At 40.0% G+C, this 20,217-nt stretch overlaps 1 protein-coding gene across 1 annotated transcript in view; it reads right to left on the bottom strand.

The window, feature by feature from the left end:
* Nucleotides 1-20,217, bottom strand: part of LOC124282375 (tumor necrosis factor ligand superfamily member 10-like) — a 67,405-nt gene that overhangs the window by 34,894 nt on the left and 12,294 nt on the right. Inside the window, exon 2 of the mRNA XM_046718350.1 lies at nt 2,858-2,894. Within this exon, the coding sequence (XP_046574306.1) occupies nt 2,858-2,894 (37 nt within the window). The remainder of the gene's footprint in view (nt 1-2,857; nt 2,895-20,217) is intronic.

Genomic DNA, 20,217 nt, shown 5'->3' with positions numbered 1-20,217 from the left:
CATGCCAGACAGGTCAACACACACTAACAGTTATCACAATGCTGTAAATCACAACAGTCTCTTGAGTCTACTGACCAGGAGTGCCGAGCATTGACGGTCAATTAGTCCAAACATAACAGTGTGCACAGCCTCAGAGGTGGTCACTTTGAAAAGAGGAGGCCATTGTTGTCTGTGTACATTCTTAACACCGCGGACGGATCGCCACACAGTATCGATCTCGCGTCACTTCTTATGGAAATCTGCCACGCGAGATCTCGCGAGACACTACATAACACGTGCAGTTGGCACTCTGATCTTCAGAAGAGATTTATACTCTTATGCTCAATTCCTTTACGAAAATCTGATTGAATCTTGCGGGAATGGTATTCTTAACATTCCTTGTACAAATATTGACATACAAACCGCCATTCCCCCTTTGTTGACGTGACAATAACCACATGAAACATTATAAATATTTCAGACTGTGTATACAAAAAGGCAACCGAGTTTCTCCAATTACCTATAAAGCCTAAAGCATAGATGACGCTCTCTACTTTGGTGGGCCCTACAGTTCCCGCGGGTTTCCCAAAACAAGCATCCCCACCAGTGGAGCTCAGCAGGAAGAAATCTCATTGATGCCAAAAGGTCACTCTCGTGGGAGGGCTGGGCATGTTGTGTGTTGACTTAATACAGGTAAAGTACTTATCTATTTGCAGGGGGCTAGCACTTAATCTATTGGCTCAGTGTTTAACGTCAATCTCATCAGTTGAGTCTCGGTGGAGCGGCTATTAAGATGCATTGGTGTGTATATTGCAGAGAACAAGGGATATGCATGTACACGAAAATTGCTATATAATTCAATTTCAAAGTCCAGACATTGTGGAAAAGGGAAAGGCAAATGACGCAATCAAAACGGCTTTGTTTTCCTATCCATTGGGAACAGATTGATGGTTGACGTGTGGGTGGATTAATGCATGGATGAATGGACACCGTATGCATGGATAGTGGATGCATTCATGACTATGTGGGACATCTGTAGCAGAGAGATTAGGCAGGAAATATTGTCATATTCCAGAAGCTTCTGCGCAGATAAAATTGCAGATGGATAGACAAATACATTTTGTGGATAGATAGATAGATAGATAGATAGATAGATAGATAGATAGAGACAGATATGTTCGATAACGGACAAACGTATTTGGCTACAGGTAGACTTCTAAATTCGGTGACAGGTAGACAAGCATATCGAGACATGTGAGACAGACAGCTACTTGCAGACAGATAGGTTGTTACAATTGTCATAGCGACAGATGGCATATCCAGGTGTTGTCAATTGAGCTGAATAACCTTTGGGGTTTTGAATATAAACCAGCCATGCAGTTGTCACATATATTTATTTGTACACCTTCTTACAAAGTGGAGCTATAGAATATCGAAGGTCATGACCGAGTCCAACCTATGGCGTATTAGTTTCAAGAGCCTAATCCCGTCAACAAAACAACAAACACAAGCTTGTTGAAACTTGTGCTAAAACATATCACTCCAGTTCAACACTATAGTTTTCTCAAAAATCAATCGTTACTCGTGCAACAGAATACAGGAAGGACAATTGGAATTCACATCAGCGAGCATGGCGTCTATGCTTTTGTTTTTCAAATGTTGAGCAATGTTCTGAAGTGACGTATATCGACCTGACTCCACTCTAACTAGCATAAACCCGTGACATGTTTACTGGATTACATCATTTGCATGTTGGTAATTACCTTCCCTCACAATCAAGAATATCTTATTTCAAAACGCGTCGTGCAACGTTACGCTACAACGGTTACCTGAATACGCATTTGTAACGCCGTAATAGGTTTTACCAATAATAAATGTATATGTGAATATGTATATTTAAAAAATACAATTCATGTTTCAGGACATCACAAAAAATTCTTTGTGTTTGTTTTCATTTACTCAGTATGTTAACAGTAAACGTAATAAGACGTATTTATAGCTTTCAGAAAACATGCCGGAAGATACGGGTGTAGTTTATTACGGGTCAACTTCACGATTATGTTACGGGCAGTTGGCGGTCATGACCTCAGGACCAACTAAGCCAGACAATGGTTAGTCAGATTTACTTTACAGAACGCTGGTAGTTACCCTTAGAGCTGAGAAAAAGCGTCGTTCTTGCATGTAACCGCAGTTGCACGTGTGTTGTTTTATATCGTTCACACAATAACGGTAAATACTGTACTGAGGATTGAGTGTGAAAAACACGAAACCTATACCATCAAGAAAAGTTGCATTTCAGTTTGGGGAATTCTTGCAAATAACTAAGTTGTTCGTGTGGATATAACGGTCTGATTAAGTTACATTATTGGCGGATATTATAAAACTGATTTGGTATATTCCATGTGTGTGGTATACGTTGTTCCAAGACTTTGTATCGTTAGATCTACCCAATAGCATTAAGAATGATAAATCCTTATGGATCCAGGAACATATCTGTCGTAGTTTAATGGACTTACGATGATAGATCTCATACTGATACATCGCAGTTCAGTTAACATCTACCATCCATCATAACCTCACCAGTTACTACATTCCTGATGCAACTACGATCAACTTCTGATGCACATCTGGTCATACGAGGATTTTGAATTTTGCTCTTCCATGTAATAACAGAATTAAAATATGAAATTGCTAATCGGCTTTTGGTCGGTTTCTTAATATTTGCGCAGTATGTTCCAAATAAACTGAGGGATAGTACGTATTTCTAATTTATAAATACATTGCACACTAAATGCACCTTGTATGCGGGTCTAACTGAGGGTTAATGTATGTGTAATGGTCTGAAAATGTACCGTGAGAATACAGCCTCATATCTTACCTTTCGCCATTTCTTCTCTATACGTCCTCTCGATGAACTGAAACAAAGAAGATAGGGTTAGAGTGTGTGATTAATTATTCACAAAGCAATAACGGTAATATAATAACCGATTAACACCACGGCTTATAATAACACCGAGGCAGCCAGCGAGGGAAGCATGTCTTAATCAAGCCATCACGTAATTGCTAATAATTTATGATATTTACACATTGCTGAAGCAAACAGGATACGGTCTTGTGCCAGTGATTATGTAAAGAGCGGTAGATGATCGCCCTGATTCCGGCCAGATAATATCCTCATTACTGTTGAAGTATTTTACAGCAGTTTTAAGCCATATCAGGTCAGGAAGTAGGTTGTGTTGAAGAGTGTGTACACATGTCAGTGGTACTGTCACACTGAGCTATAAAAACCGAGTTTTATTATATTATCAAGAGAAGGTTTACTAACATAGCGTTGTGCGTGGATACAGGTGTGAGAGTGCATATTGCTATACGCCGCTTTCTATATATTCCCTGCACTACAAAGGACTGACTGACTGACTGAGTTTTGGTTTTACGCCGCTTTTAGCAATATTCCAGCAACATCACGGCGGGGGACACCATAAATGGGCTTCACACATTGTACCCATGTGGGGATTCGAACCCGGGTCTTCGGCGTGACGAGCGAACGCTTTAACCACTAGGCTACCCTACCGCCCCACACTACAAAGGAGGGACACGGAGATGCTTCTCGTGGTTTACGCATTTTCCTACTCCTTCCTTGAGATGAGCGAATGTTTATCAATAGGATGTCCCCCATCAGCTCAAACTGTTTTGGAAATTGATGAGGGTATCATATTTCAAAGCGTCAGATGTCGGGATGGAGAGAAGGAAGAATATAAAAAGAGGAATCTTGGGTTGGGGAAGGAGATTGAAAGAGTAAAGGTATGATGAAGAAAAGAATATCAAACTGGAAGGGAAGATCGATGAGAAGAACAGAAGAAAGGTTGAATGAAATAGAGAGAAAGAAAGAGCAAAGGTGAAGGGGCAGATGGGCGGAGAGAAGATGACAGTCAAGGATAATAGCTGGATTGATGGACAAGATGAAGATTAAATCGAAGATTACTGAGAGGAAGGGGAAGAAGTGGTGAGATCAAAAGATGTGATGAAAGAGATGTGACAGGCAAACGAGGGAGAGTCAGAGCAAACGAGGGAGAGATAGATAAGTAGACGATAGAGAGAAAACGAATGAGTCAATAAATATTAACGTGTAAAATCTCTGCTACAGCTTCCCGGCGTTGTATAACACGACATCGACGATATGCATGCAGCAAGCAAGGTGCGTGCTGTGTAATGCAATATTGATCCGCATTGTACTTAAAATGCGCCAAGTGCACACATGGCATTGTGAACGTCCCACTGTGACCATGTCATCAATTAAAACCTAAACCTGCGAACAACCTATATCGATATTTATTAAATCAAGGTGACAGACCTGTTTTATCAAGATATCAAGAATCAATACCTTGCCGTCCCCGTGATATGAATCACACTTTGTGAGCATATGTTCCCCAATAGCCCCCAGATGTTGCTTCTGAATTATCAAATGGTGTGGGTCGACCAATACACGTCTACAGGTGTTGGCAGGCATAGAAACTACCTGCCAGCTTTCTATCAAATACCCTCACACATCTATCTAATTAGTTCAATGTCAGACCGTAAGCCAACAGGTTTTATAAATATTTCCATGGAGTGTAAGATGTATTGATAGGTAAAATGGACGTGACATCCCAAAATGCATATTTGTAGATATCGTATCGTGCATCTGCTACTTGCACTCGGTGCAGCTACTGCAATGGGTGCTTTCTTCTGTAACTAATCCAGGAACAACGTTGAAATAGTTTATCTCTGATAACAGCAATGAACAGGTTCAAAAGCACAACTGGGCTATTTATACTAAAACAAGGCTACACGTGGCCTTCTGTCGCAATGAACACATGGATTTCCCCTACTGCCTGGCCCTCTCTGAAGTGCTAAAGCCCTAAATAAAGCAAGTCTAGATTTCCTCAGGTTCAGCTGAATCTCTGGTCTCCCTGGGGCTCCTTTTCAATTTAAATGGGCTTATTTGTTACTATCAAAATTATATATATTCAGAGACTAAGCATTAGTCTAACATGGATGCGGAGGCCTACCTTTCTGTTTTATATGTTTTACCATAGTTTTATCATTTTACACCATCTCTGCTGATCACTGATTCTTAGGCAACATCGTTACTTGTACCGTCAGTTTTGCTAACAACATCCGTATTCAAACGTTTCACAGAAGCCAGTATTGGTAATTGGTGTGCAAGTATGCATGAAATCTAAATACAATCGGCATGAAATTAAATGGTGCATTAAATAAAGGTATGCATCATGCGTTATATTATATTTAGATAATTTTGTTCAATTGTTTTGAATATACATTGTCCATGTGTGGTGAATATTTTGTTAAATGAAATGTAAAGAGTTTTCCGGGATATTGGACATGTTTAAGGCTGACTGGAGCATGTAAATAGTGTAAATGTTGGTGAATTTCACAGGCGAATGAACATATTCAAATCATGTTTTTTGTTTGTCAACTGATCTTTGTCACAGACAAAGTTTAAGGTTGATTCAATGGCACCTAGTGCAATTAATTACGTCACTATCACTGCACCTTCAACCAGCACGTACATCGTGCAAGCAGTCATAAAAAACGCATGAAATATGCAAGCCCTCGCCATTCGTTTGACGTTCATGTAATGTAAAAGTTTTTCTTGCAGTTAATACTCTCAGCAATTATCCATAATGGCCGCCGGTTAAGCCTGCGAGTCACATCGGCAATAACCAGTCACTATGGCGGCTAGTCATGCAATCACTGTATCAATTAATATCTTGTGCAATAATCATAACTTGTAAGGATGCTCTCTCATCTAGGAATTGATCTTACACGAATCCGATCGGTTTTAAATATAAACCTGTGGTTTCGAAGCGTATCATTTATTTCTGCTGCTAGATCAAACACTCTCAAATCAGCTGCATGCAGAGAGGCCAGAAATTAGTGAATTGGTAGCTTGACAAGGGCCCTTCAACATCGATCTCCAGCCCTGCCTGGGGTTATGTACGTAACGGCGGCGGTAGTGGTGGTCTCCTACAATCGACATTTCAGTACACGGACAGAGATTTGGGTGTCAGTTACATGTGTGTATGATCATTAAACCTAGCTAGACAATTACACCAACAGGTCTTCGTGAAACTGGGAACCAACACGGATAGCGGAACATGTAGGAAATATGGGTTGAGAACTCACTGTATGTTAAAACCAGCATTCATAATGCATTCTAAAATCTGCCTGTCCTGCATGTACATGCATGTACTGCATGATAATGCATGTATCCACTTAAGCTGGAAGTATTCACGGACCTATTTCACTATCTATATACCTCTACAATGATTGTCTATTAATACCCGTGTGTCTATATGCATCTGTGAGTAATTGTTTGACGAGGTAATGGCAATGTTCCAGTTGAAAATGAAATGTAAATGAATCTTATATTTTATGTGTTCAGATGCATTTAAATATATCCATATGTCGATATGCATGTTCACACATGTCAAACCTATGCTCATAAATCTCGAGAAACTTCCCGAAGCATCAATATGCATTATAAATGCTCTGTTGGTTTTAAAAACACACACAAAAGAACCTATAGTGTCTGAAATCGCACGTACTTACGTACATGCTTCCTATGTGTTTGCAACTTCCCAGGAGTACCATGTATGCAATATTAGATTGGTAGGGTATTACTTATTTGCGTGAAACATGTAAAAGTGTCTTTCGTCATTTGTTCAAAGTGAAAAGACATGTTTGAACTACCTAGAAATGTTACTATTGTCTCATATGCAACCGTTCTAATTTTTTCGGGTCACTTCAACTTCAGTCCCCACAGAAATCCTGTAATTAGAATAGGATACAAGGAAGAGTGCATTTGGGAATTACAGTATCTAAATTGCAAAAAGCACGAGTGGAGATTTTGTGGATACAATATGTTTCTGCCTGACTAGATATTCAGCCCTGGCACAGTGAGGTGACGTTCTCGACTTCCTTGGTATGACTCAGACGTTTGACAGATATGGACACGAACACGGATCAATACTTCCTTTGTAGTTTTCGTCAGCGTTTAGAGCGCTACGAAACCCTATACCTTCTGTACGAAACGTAAGGCTCTCGAGTCATTATTGAATGGAAATCAGATAAGTGAAGTACGAAACTAAACTCCAGTTTGATTCCATGGTGCCAGGCGGATTGAGAACAATCTGACCAATTAGAGCCGCTGTTACATTTGGGAATGTCAATATTCTAACATGGCCATCGATGGAGACATCCTGATACAGAGGAGGGTAAAGTTTGGCAAGCGGAGTTGAGGTCCAGGGATCGAAGTGGCATTAGCAGCTGTTTGAAGGAGTAATACCTAATCGATTACGACACCAATAGGGACGAGAAGGGAAGCACGACCCGATTACGACGAGCACGACCCGATTACGGTAGTCGCTTCGATCCAGCTTTAACGACTGTCGTAATCTGTGTTGGCAAACATGGCGATAGATCAGTAAAAGAAGTGACCAAGTCGAAAAAGACGATCGAACAGACACCCTCTTGAGAAACAAGAGACGCGAGCCTGTTTGCACATTCTCGCGGCTCATCCAGTTCAGCAAGACTGCCGAATTATGCCAAAATTGATCCTTTTCTTGAATTAAATTTAGATATTTTCCTAACTATGTGTATTCAACACTGAAAAAAGCCAACATCACGCACACAATGTTATGAAAGAAGCGAAAAGCATTTATGCCGCACGACATTCAGACTTCTTTGTGGCATAATGGACATGTGTGATGAGATACTTCGAAAAAGAAGTCACGGAAGACTTGTAATTAGTCCTGGGCTAAGTGAGTTGCACTTAGATCAATACTTCTTACGTCTGTCTGCGGCTGCATCGTATCAGATGACTGTAACGCGTGAGCCTTCCGCAGTCATTCAACGAGAAACTGGAGGACACGAACTTTCTTCAGTGTCTAGGTGATCACTGGCTCAACGTTATTATTCAATTAACATGTCTACACCCTCTGTCTAGTATCACCCTCGCTGTCGACCCATGAAGACAAATATACACTAGGACGGTGGGGATTTTTTTAGTTACCTCAGCAGCCTTACCATTCTCATGTTAAACTGCGAGTGCCACAATGATACATATTGGTCTTGAGGGTTCATCAGTAAACAATAGATACGATTATTTCCTGCAGCACTTCGATTCCACTGATCCCGACATCAGCAGCCAAGAGGTTCCAATGTCTAGTTCTGCGAGGATGGTTTTGGGTAATAAGATTTCATGCGTGGCTATTCCAGGATTTGAGATTCGGAGCTAACCGAATTTCACGGATCACATTCAACAGTAATCTTCCAGAATACAATTAAGAAAGAAGTGATTTCCGGGTATTTAACACATAGCACGTGACGCGGAGAGATACACTAATATATTTGGCGCGGAGGGAGAAGTTTTATGAGTGAAACGAAGGCCTCGGAGTATTAGTCCCGATTAGTGTAACCGATGTAATTGGAATATCTTTACCGGGATTAGTGCAAAGTCTTTAAGCTTATCTGGGGAAATGGAAAATAATTTCACTAAAACATATTCCCAAACATGCGTGAAAACATCGTAATCTTAGAATTATAAATAGCTTAGGTTCATCAAAGTTTCCCAACTTGTAACACTTGGGGAAATTGCACAATACAGAAAACATGATTGACTCTAGAAGCTGCTTAACGTAAAATGAAAGTTAACACGCGAGGAAACAGTTTTCTCATACGTGGTCACATTATTGCCGGACTATTAACCCCATCCCTTGCAACTTCCCGTTAGCAATCGAAACTAGATGAACACATTATGTATATGCATAGCGACAACTATGGTCATTGTCTCAAGTGAATATATAGAAATATGTCACGGAACAAATTTCCCCTTTCGTCCCTGCAACTCTTGCATTAGAAAAAGGCTATTAATACTTGGCATTCTGTTGGAATCCTTTGAAGAAAATCTTATTATTTGTGCCCATGCATTAGGCTTTTGTTTCAACTGTCTGTTATTGGAGATTGCCGTTCGTCTATTAGGTGGTTTAGTGACATTCAAATCCCTCAGCTAGACATCGTTCATCAAGAGATACTAGTATCGACACGTTTGTCTACCGCCTACGAGCTTGTACCGAAAGTCAAAGAATGCGAATACATATACACCGAGTGCAGTATGGGACAAAGGTTTGGGACATACGCAGACACGATACCCACAATCATAACAGGTGCGCCTTAAACGTAAGAGAAGGACGACACTCCTTTCAGTACAGAGCTTTCATTTATGCCAGAGTGAATGTTTCATTATGGCTTCAAGATAGAACCCTGAACAATCAATATAGCCGAAGAACGAGTCATATTTCCTGTTGGCAAAGTTCCAAGGTTTAAAGTTTATATTCTTTAGTTATGATAATTGCTTCCAGTCATGAAGAAGGAATATTACGGTATACAACCTCACCCATGCCTGTCGGGGTCTGAAACAAATGCACAACTACGTGTTATTTACATGGTGTTGCTAATTTCCATTCCTCGTGGCTTTTCTGTTCTGTTAACTTTTTGAGCAAACTTTCGAATCAATATTCGATTTGCACAAATAATGCAAAATCCAAACATACATTCCATTGCCGTGTCTCTGTATCAATAAACACACTCTTTAGCGTCTATAATAAATGATGTTATTGTTCAAGGAGATCGAATATCCAAATAATTTGAACAGACAGAAGAGACAAATACACAACCCTTCATTCTAATGTATATTTGCCTTCGATTTTTATTCTTAGTGAGACACACAAAATCGTGTACAAATTTTAACCCATCAGATTCATTCAGCACGTCTTTCCAATCCTTTGATTAAAGTACAAGCCTTCATTAAGGCTACATAGTTGTTTATAGGTTTTCAAATCCGATTCAGTCTTGTGTTCACGTATGGCGGACGTTAATTACAGAATTCCATTACAAGTCTGGAAGCTAGATCGATTCACATCCTTCTAACATTTTTTAGATATCGACATCAGCTTTGTGGTCTCTTAACCCATTAACCAAAGACCTAAAACACAACATCGAGCAAATCCTTTACTTAATAATCCCAATGATCCTATTGCAACTAATACCTTCCAACCAATCTTTGGTCAAATGAGATGTATTTTTGCATCTACTAAATCAACCATCATTGTATGTCGACTCGGGAACAACATGAGTATCAGAGGTAGCTTTCGTCTTAATTTGTTAATATACAACGGATCGTAATGACTTTAACTAATGGTCAGGCAGATCCAGTTCCACGATAAAAGACCGTCCGGTAAAAGCTCAAGATGAGGTAGAAATTAAGTCTTTTCTTTTTTAATGATGCCGCGGAATATATGTATGGTTTTGGTCTCTCTGAATGTACTTAGCAATTACAGGGCCTAACAACACGATTATCCCGTTCTGAAGTACCTGCAGCAAATTACTTGGATGGAACAGCGAGCTGTAGATCAAAGAGTCGGCCTTTCAGGTGAAACATCCAAAAGTGAACTGACTCGTTGGAAGATTAATGTAGGCCTAATTGATAGTCAACGGAATTAAATTGTATTGATTACACCTGATGGAACTAATGTGACTTCAACTTTAGATACAATGTCACAAAATCGTGTCCTTAGTGCCGTGTACTGCGGAGAATATGCAGAACATGAATTTCCTTTTCAGAAAAAATTTTCATCATCAGTTTTTGATGCTGCAAGAACTCTACCCAAAGCAAATCTTCCACACGTTTGATGCAGGTTCACATCTCTGAAATAATGCAACGCTGTAATCAGCTAGAGGATATTATGCCTTGGCCCTAGAAGGACTGAACGTTACGTTAAGAACTGACGTCATTATTGCTGACGTATCCCATTGCAGTGACGCAATGTTAGTCTAGGGTTTGCAATGCGTTTGTTGAAAATGCAGTGTGTTGGAAATAGAAGGCATTATTCAAATGCCAGTCAAATAAGTCTGGCTTAACGTTTAGAAATTCTTGTATCATAAAAATTAGGAGAATTTATCAGCAGCTGTGATTGACAGCCGTTGAATGTCATTGAAAACAAGTCGGGTAATAAAGCTCAACGACTACTTACGTTTGCTTAAGAAACAGCCATGTATAAACTGATAAGATTCATTCAAGGATTCATTTATGGGGTCTGATAAGAGTTGGCTCATTCAACGGTTCTCTGTCTTGGAACACACAAGGTAAGAAGACGTATACGTTTCACTGGGTATTAGGTGAAAGATTACAGGCGAAAAACCAGCTGGTTCAAAGTACGATTACTGCCACGGTTCGTATCATGGGCATGTCTGTTTTTACATTTACACCACCAATGTTAGGCGTTTAAAATCTCAGTAGGTTGGGTGTAAATCTGGAGTTGTGTTTTGTCTATGCGACAGCATGACGAAAACGGCATTGAAGGAAGCGATTTGTAACGGTTAATATAGAACATAGGCTGAACATGAGTGTGGCTATCACACTGCTAACACGAATGGACTATGCTTTGCCTAAACATAGCAACTGTGATATTACTATCAGTCTTAATAACGTCATGAGATTATGATAAACTATTGGCGCCTCGATGACACGTGGTCTACAGTTCACGGTCCCGATCCACAAAGCGTTCGTAGCGTTACGAGTTGTCGTAAGTACATACTATAGTTTAATCTTACGATTACTTCATACATAACGGTGGTCTATGGATAGCTGAATCTCAACCACACAATGCTTGATGCTGTGGCGCATACTAAATAGTAATCAGTGATTAATACTACAATTATCATTATCATTTGGAATTTGTTTGGATAACGGTTTTACCGATAATAATGGTGCTTGGCATTAGTGGATGGAGTTTAATGCTGCAGGTAATTTCCTTGTCCAAACAATAATAAAAACAGACCTGCTATTAGGCTACTTTTATCATTCCGATGATTAAAAGAAAATATCCTCTGGTACTGTACCGTAAAGATTATTTGTACTTTCTTTGGTTACGAGTCAATACGTGAAGCGGCCTCTGCATTCCAATCTCAAGTGGTATCGCCCGAAACGGGGTGTTTGGTGGCAAACCGTCAATGACTAACAAACTCCAGATTCAGTAATAACAAATCACGTTTTGTTTTTTCAATGCATCAATCACCAATCATTAACTGATAAGCTGGAAAACATATATCAAATAAGTTTCAAAAGCTTGGTTCACATTTGAAAATTCCACCGTAGACCCTTTCCCCACCAGAATAGTGGCAGCAACCTCATGGCCTTGACCTTTTCTCGAAGTCATTGTTTACATTTGGAAAGATGCGACAGGAGAGCCACTGACAGTTTGCGCAAGGTTAACCTGATTGTATGACTGAGATAGTCTTTGATATCTAATTACTGGTACTGGTACAAAATTTAAGAGTAGGGGCGCTTTTGCTGTAACGAGAAGTCCGTGTTGTACCGAATTTAGATACTGTTGAATTTTGCGCCCTGTCAACTTGACGATTTCACGCACCTCTACGTCTGCGTGCGACAGCTGTGGTGACTCTTACACACTCATGTGTGTACTTTGTGCTCAAATTCGATTCTACGGATATTATTTTCTACATTTTGGAAAGTGTTTTGTGACCTAGTGGCTTCAAAGTGTAGTGAATTCAAATTGAATCGGATTGGCTGGCATGTTCGCGAGTCTGTTGACAAAGAGCCAGATTTTTGGTGATATTTCCGAAAGGATGGATCAGGACACGAGGGTGTACCTCTGGCATAAACACGGTAAGGTAATTAATTATACTTTAATAGACTACTTTAGATCAAGCAGTGTAATGGATAAGAGGGATCATGACTAAGCTAAATAACTTTTTCAACGATATTATACATTTAGAAAAAAAATATGTTGGGCTAAACAGAACGGTTTGCAGATTCTGTAGATCTAATTGTGTTTTACTACCGCTAAATTTGAAACAGTACAAATTTCAAAATATCATTTTGTTTGAATTGATAACCCAACTGTTTATTTATGTGGACGGAAGGCATTAGAATCTAAAATTTCTTCGGCGTTCGATGTTAATGCATCCTCCGTTACCGGATCAAGATCAGTGGCGATATCGTTGACGAAAGCTGATAATAAATTTAACACGGAAATTTTGTAGCAGTCTATTGCTGGATCTATTCTGACATAACATAGAATCAACGTAAACATATTTGTTTTGCTGAATTTTTATTCGGAAAGCAGACGATGTTTTGATCTTGTTCGACTGAATATTTGTTTCCATGCTTTCGAAGTACTTTTGTATGTATAAACACCTATTGCTGTGATTTACGCAAGTGGTGAGTCGTGCCCGTCATCGCTAAATCCATCTTTAAAGACATATGTGTAATTTCCGACAGTAAAATCGCCGTAATTTATCGATGCATCGGTAGGTTGTTCGGTGTCCGCCATGTTAGTGGGCAGACAAAAATAGTGCATTACCGTAAACCATGTATGATTGCGCACGGAAAACAGAGACCTGTATAACGTGATTATATACCTCTGAATGACTTTAATTAACCAATCACAATCCAGTGTTTACTGAAGTCATGGTAGAATGGCATACATACAAGCCAAAACAGCTCCCATTACCAGCACCCTACACCATGCGTTGTTGCAGAGCTCGCAAGTGTCAGAGCTCGCTAATTGGCTGAAGCCTTGGGCCTATCACCAATCAGTCGGTCGATCAGAGGGTGTAGAGAGTGATGCCCAAGTCGACAGTAATACCAGGTAATGATCGGTCTCGGCAGTTACTATAGCTGTTAAACAAGTCAAACGCCAGGCCTTAATTCACACTTCCAGACAAAAGCAAACTGGAACCCTTCATGCAGGGCTGTCCAAACATGCCAGCTAATTTCTTCCGGGTCTCTTTGAAAACTTTTTGGAGAAGAAATCTGGTTATTGTAAACATTCAGCTAAATATATTAGTCTGTACTCATCAGTCACGTTACGGTTAATTAGTACAGCTCGCGTATCCCCGTTATTTGATCAAGATAAATGGTTTTGAAGTGAGATGGATCAGAAGAAACGGTTGTTTGCGTGTAAATGTTTGTACCATTCCATGCTCGCAAAGTTACAGTTCTCTTTCTCTCAGATGATCTTTTGAGAAAGTAGCCAGAAGGTACATATGGGTTGACCGCCATAACCATTTAATGACCAACGTGTTGACTGTTCAATGAAGTGACATTAACTATTCAGATTATTGGCTCGAAATGGCCGCTTGGACACCAGCAACTGAAGAATGTCATCATCAAATGAAACTGTGAAGGAACCAGGGAACTAATCAACAACGCAACGCTGATTCTAGACTAACAACTAGTCTCTGAAATGAACATATTTTACTGAAAAAAGTTCATAGTAAAAAAATATAAAATATAATGAAAAGGAGCCCTGAGACCTTCTTCATTTTCAGAAGCTGAGGAAATCTAGACTTGCCACATTTTCTAGACTTGTGTGGGCTTTCTTGGATATATTTGCTTCAGGGTCTGTACGAGAGACTACGCTGATTCCTAATCACCTTCCTATTAATATGTACATAGTTTTACTTGTAAACAGGGGACGTCTGTAACCAAGAAACTGAGAGGTAGAATGACCGTTCAAACAATGGACTTGATCAACCAGCTGATAAAACTAAAAACTCAGTCTGCCGATCAAAACCAACTGACAAACCAATCAGCCAGCCGCGACACAATTCTACTGCAAAACAAGATGTGCCAGTTCCATGAATCCAACCCGCTACATGTATGGGTTCTTATCATCCCAATCGTGCAACTATGCCAAAAGCAGTATCCTTTATATTCAAATTCCAACAAATCTACATCTACGTGCAAGGGTGTATGACCCGTCCTCACTTCAGTTAATATATCGCGTCTGTTGCCAAATTGCCACACAAGACATGGAAATAAGGTTCACCTAGGAATCAATGCTTCGTGTTACAGCCGATCTGACTCTGTTCCCCGCGGAGAACAGACATGCATAGTCCGACCTTTGAAGGATACTCTGCAGAGGGCTCTGCTGTCCGCCATTATCGGCAATTACACTACAGCACCAGGAGTGTCAGACCTCAGTGGTCAAATCTCTGCCGTATTATCTACAAGGTGTTCGAGGAAAATGCACAAGGAAACTTGGGTTTTAATTACACACCTCGGTAACTAACAAGAGACTACTCTGAGACTTGCAGTGATATCCTAGCGAATGTATTTTCCGAATGGACGGATTTCCTTTGATCATTTTTTCCGCCATAATTCGAAACGACTGCTGAACACTCCATCCATACAGACTAGTACATAGTTTCACATGTTCAAACTTAAACAGAGACAATTAATTTTGTCTTTAGTGTAAACATCGGCATTTTGACGGTTAATGGATCGGTTTACCAAACTTGCATGGTGTGTTGGTAACTTAAAAACCAAGATTTGGTCTCACTTGTTTCAGATATTTCAAAATGACAGTAAACAACCCTTTCAAACGGAGATGATTTCTTGCTTTCTTCGAGCATTGAAATACAAGCACATAAGTCCTTTCTGGAGAAAATGACCGTTTTCAATCTGGCAATCAGTGGAGATTGGTTCGTATCGTGTTTGAAGGAACTGATTCCGGAACTCGTGTTTGCACAAACTGAGACTAAAAGCAGATGTAGTGTAATCCCCGCCGTGACTCCAACATGAAAATAAATATGCATTTGCGATGCTTTTACGAAAATCATGTTTGTAGTTTGGCCGAGGAGTTGGTAACACAAGACTCCTCCATCTAGACATGTATATTAAGCCCTAGACTGTACTACGACAGCCGTGCCCTTACGTCACCCCAAGGTGATATGTTTTGATAGACTCATGTTGCCCCCCTATACTCGGAATGCACTATAAACATGCAGAACCATACTTTCAATTACTTTCATTTTACTCAGCCTAGATACGGGAAAATGTTTACTCGGTCCTAAAATACCTTAATCCACTTTTCGTAAAATGATCCTGGACAAACGCCATAGATGTTCAGCACTCTGTGACGTTTGCTGTTTACAATGGAATCGCGCTTCACGGCTGTTCGCTACCAGAGGCTCAAGATTTCCTGTGCTTTTTAAAAACAAAGTCTCTGAAGTTTTGTTGCAATCTGAAATACTTCAATAGTTCCGTCAGGTGAGACACATCCGCTTGAGGAACACAGTGAACGGCTGTTGTTCGTGTTTACGTGCGGAAGAGAAATGACGAACTTGGAAACTAACGGGAAAAAATGACGGTCTGGTGATGCTCCTGTGGCGAGAACACACGAGAACATGCGAGATGATCAGACTAGCATATGGGAAGGGACTGGTAAGCGCATACCCATCCTAGCCTGTTGATCATAAAGCGATTGTTGCACAACAGGGGCGAGTTGCATTTAGTTTAACTTGACCTTCGTTGCCAAAACCTGTCGTAACTGTTGTCTCAGAGGCAGCATTGATGAAGACCAGAGTCCTCGAACATGGGAAGTCTGTGATACCCTAATAATCACTTCTTTGTAAAACATTTCGGAGAAGCTTCTTGGCAGGCTTGGGATTTGGTTTATTAAAGATGACAACATTGCTAAAACATGTTTGATATTTTTTCGGCAAGCTTCTAGGCTGCCAAAAAAGGCTACAGGAACTAACTCTTCCATTTCATATCTCCAGGCTTATAAGCCATAAATGTCCGGTGCAAAACAATTGAAAGCATGCCATGCATACGTACATCCACTGATTATTCTACCGTATTACGTCTTCAATGAGACCAGTTACAAATTCTTTTGGCAGCATAGGTTAATGGTTGAGGCCTTGGTCTTTGTTTCTTACTCTTCCATTTGGCACGTCATATCAGTTCCTGGTGTATCATTCTCTTAACGCTATAGCACATGGTAGTTTATGAGTTCATGTGATTCCTCCAAATGTTTTCAAGTTGCATCCATGAATAATGGATAAAATTAACTCTACATAATGTACCCGAACCTGACGTGACATGACGAAAGCCATACAACCTCAATGAACATGATTAGCCCAAGAGTCATGAAATTCCCAGACCGTTTAAATTATTCATGCATCAATTGTTCCCGTTAGTTCACCACTGGTGCCACCAAATGTACATGTTAACATTCTCTTGGAGCCTTCATAATCGTCTGTCTGACAGAAATGTTATAAGTGTTTGTTTTAATGGGCTATGAATATTCTGCCTCATGGTGGCAAATTGGTCATTAATCCAAGTAGTAGGATGAACATGACACAGACACAACTGGAAATTGTAAACGGGGCCCTATAGCCAATAAAACGGTAATAAGATGTCTTGTTACAAGTTTCGGAAGGACTAGGGAAACAACGGTAAAGAGAGGCGTAACTTACAGCTTATGTTAAATGTCACACGTGTGAACTGAGAGATAACTAAATGTTACAGAATACCTGGTGTATGCCTGCAGATACGAGTTTAATTTAAGCCTTTTCAACGCATCCCGGGACTATGATTTCCTCAAATAGCTTATCAGAGGAGCTGCATTTTCTCCCAATGAAACTTCTGAATGTCATTTCGTAGCAACGATTGTACATCATTTAAATGTGCGACGTCGACGTCGATGTTAAAATGTTATTATAATACCATTTCTTTACGTGCCTGTTTTATGTTATACCATATCGACTTTGAAAAATGTTATGGCAATCTTTTATGTGGATTACTACATAAATAATAATGATGTCAGGTCATCTCGATATTATTTACTGTTATGCCACAGTATTGTTGTCTAAACTTATACCATTTTGTTAGGTGTCTGTTTTGTGTTAAACCACTTCGAGCTAATAAATGTTATAACATTTTTGTGTCTGTATTGTGCTGTACCACATCAATATAGATAACCCTTCAATCTCGACATATCCCGTTATTCAATACCAGCATGGTGCCTGGTACCCATATATGTGCCAGTTAACCTTTCAGCAGACACTGTTATCAATGTGATAATTATTTATGTCGCTTTCGAACCCACAGGTAAAGCTGGATGTGTGCAATATTTAATCCTGTAAGTACTTAGTCACATCTGGCCTGGGAATGTTATCTGCACCATTAACCGTCAAAGCTTTACAGAACTTTTATTGCACTAAATGGTGGTCATGCAAGGTACCCCTATTCCTCCATAACTCTTGGCAATTGCCAAGCACGCTGTTCGCAGGAGTAAGTATTGATAGGATATATCACTGTGCAGACTTTGAATTCTCGTAGAACAGATACACATACGCATTGCGTAATGCCATATGTCACAGTATATCCGTATCTTGACAGATATATTACAACAGGTACATATCTGCAGCATGTGTTATGCTATACCCTCCACGGCGTCTTAGAAACGGAGAAGTGATCGCGGTTGTATATGTAGATACTAACAGCTCTGGTATCGGAGAGTGATAAGAAAAGGGACATGAAACGAAATACATCTGGAATATTCTCCATACTCTATAGCTTTAGAAAGGAAATAATCTGCAGTCTGTGTGAAAATACATCTGTGACATATTTTGCCGAATAAAAAGGACAATAGCGTTCTTTCTATTTTTAAGTTGTTTATCGTCATGCCTATCGTGGAATGTCCAAATAAATGTTTTGTTTTTACAGGTGAAAATACAGTTGGAAAATGGTTGTACAAGCAAACGAATATATAACCAAATCAAATCACATCTCATCTACGCCCTGTTTAAAAATCAATGTTTAAACATGCAACATGTGTACGCATACAAACAGCATCTGCGCGCGCAGCGTGATGTCATTGACAGATTTGTGTGCTGCTGTTACCATACAATCGGCTATGCTCGCCTGGCCAGTAATTATCAATTATTATTCAAGACGTTGTTCCACACTTTCCGTATGTTATATAATGATGAGAACACCACGAGCGATGTGTCCCAGGTATAAGGCGGTTAGCCAAAATAGGTAGTAAGTGTGCTTTAGCTACCAACATGGCTTCGATTTAATCAGTTAGACGTATTAGCAATACAACCTGGCTTCAAGGGAGACACCGCAATGGATTATATATATTGTATCCAAATGAAAATCGATGTTGTCATGTAGCCAGGACCTTAATAAAAACACTGCTTCATACAGCAGTTTCATTGCCTGACCAATCATTCTAATCAATTTTAATATCTTCGTCTATCAAATTATACTACTGCAATGCCCTTGTGTTAAGCGGGTTAGAATATGCGGTTTATAGCCCTTTTCTATCTTCGTGTGGACTTTGTCATTAGTGCTTTCTGGGATTATGTTAGAATATGAAAAAGCACGATCTAGTTTAACAGATTAAACGGAACATAAATGACTCAAGACTAAACTCCAGAGACTACTGACTTGTCTCAGCCAAGACTAACGCTTAGTCTCAAAATGTATATAATTTTGATAGTAGCAAACAAAGTCATTTAAATTAAAAAGGAGCCCATGGGAGACCAGGGATTCCTGATCGGAATCTAGACTTGTTTCATTTAGGGCTTTAGCATTGCAGGGGGGTGGGAGTGTGGGGGGTGTGGGCTAGGCAGTAGGGAAAGTAATGTGGTTCAGGGACTGCAAGACAGAGTAGTCTCAGCCTTGTGGTGCTTTAATACAGAGGCCTTACTGGAGCATGGCGGCACGCGTAATGTACGTCAATTGACGTTGTATAAGCTGTACACCGGGGAATTATTCATGTGGTTATGGTCATGTATACACACCTCTGAGAGATCTGGTACTACATTAGTCCATATTCCACCATACACCAACCATTTCCGTTCCCGAATTGTCATAGTCTAAGAACATTAGTGGGATCTACGACCCCTTCAAGGGATCGTAAACCTTTAGTTATTGGCATTTGCTTTTTAACCGTCCTCAACTAAAAGCATCTCTACTGCACCAACTGCTACTGTGGAAGAGTATGTTCATTATGACCACGTCGTTACGCGTCCCTGACACCGGTGATGCCGATCCATTACTTCCTCCAAAAGATTTTTTCTTTTTTCTGCTAGCTGAAAATTACCATCGCAACAATGGTTCCTGTAAAGTCAATCCGTCATGGGATTGTAATAACCCGTCTTAAACGGGAGGACACAATCGATGAGGACTAATAGACTTCTGCAGGAGGACAAGCACCGGGTTGAAATTGGAGGCTTATACACGGTACACTCTGTGGGAGGAACAAGCGCTGAGGTTAAATCTGTTTGGATTGGTACAGACTAGACGGAAGGTCTGGAACTACATAATGATTAACCTCAGTTCCTGGAGCTTGG

This window comes from Haliotis rubra, unplaced genomic scaffold (genome assembly GCF_003918875.1).
Source record: "Haliotis rubra isolate DU_JTF1 unplaced genomic scaffold, ASM391887v1 Scf299, whole genome shotgun sequence".
NCBI lineage: Eukaryota > Metazoa > Mollusca > Gastropoda > Lepetellida > Haliotidae > Haliotis > Haliotis rubra.
The sequence above is the reverse complement of the archived record's forward strand: the minus strand, read 5'-3'. Positions and strand labels throughout refer to the sequence as shown.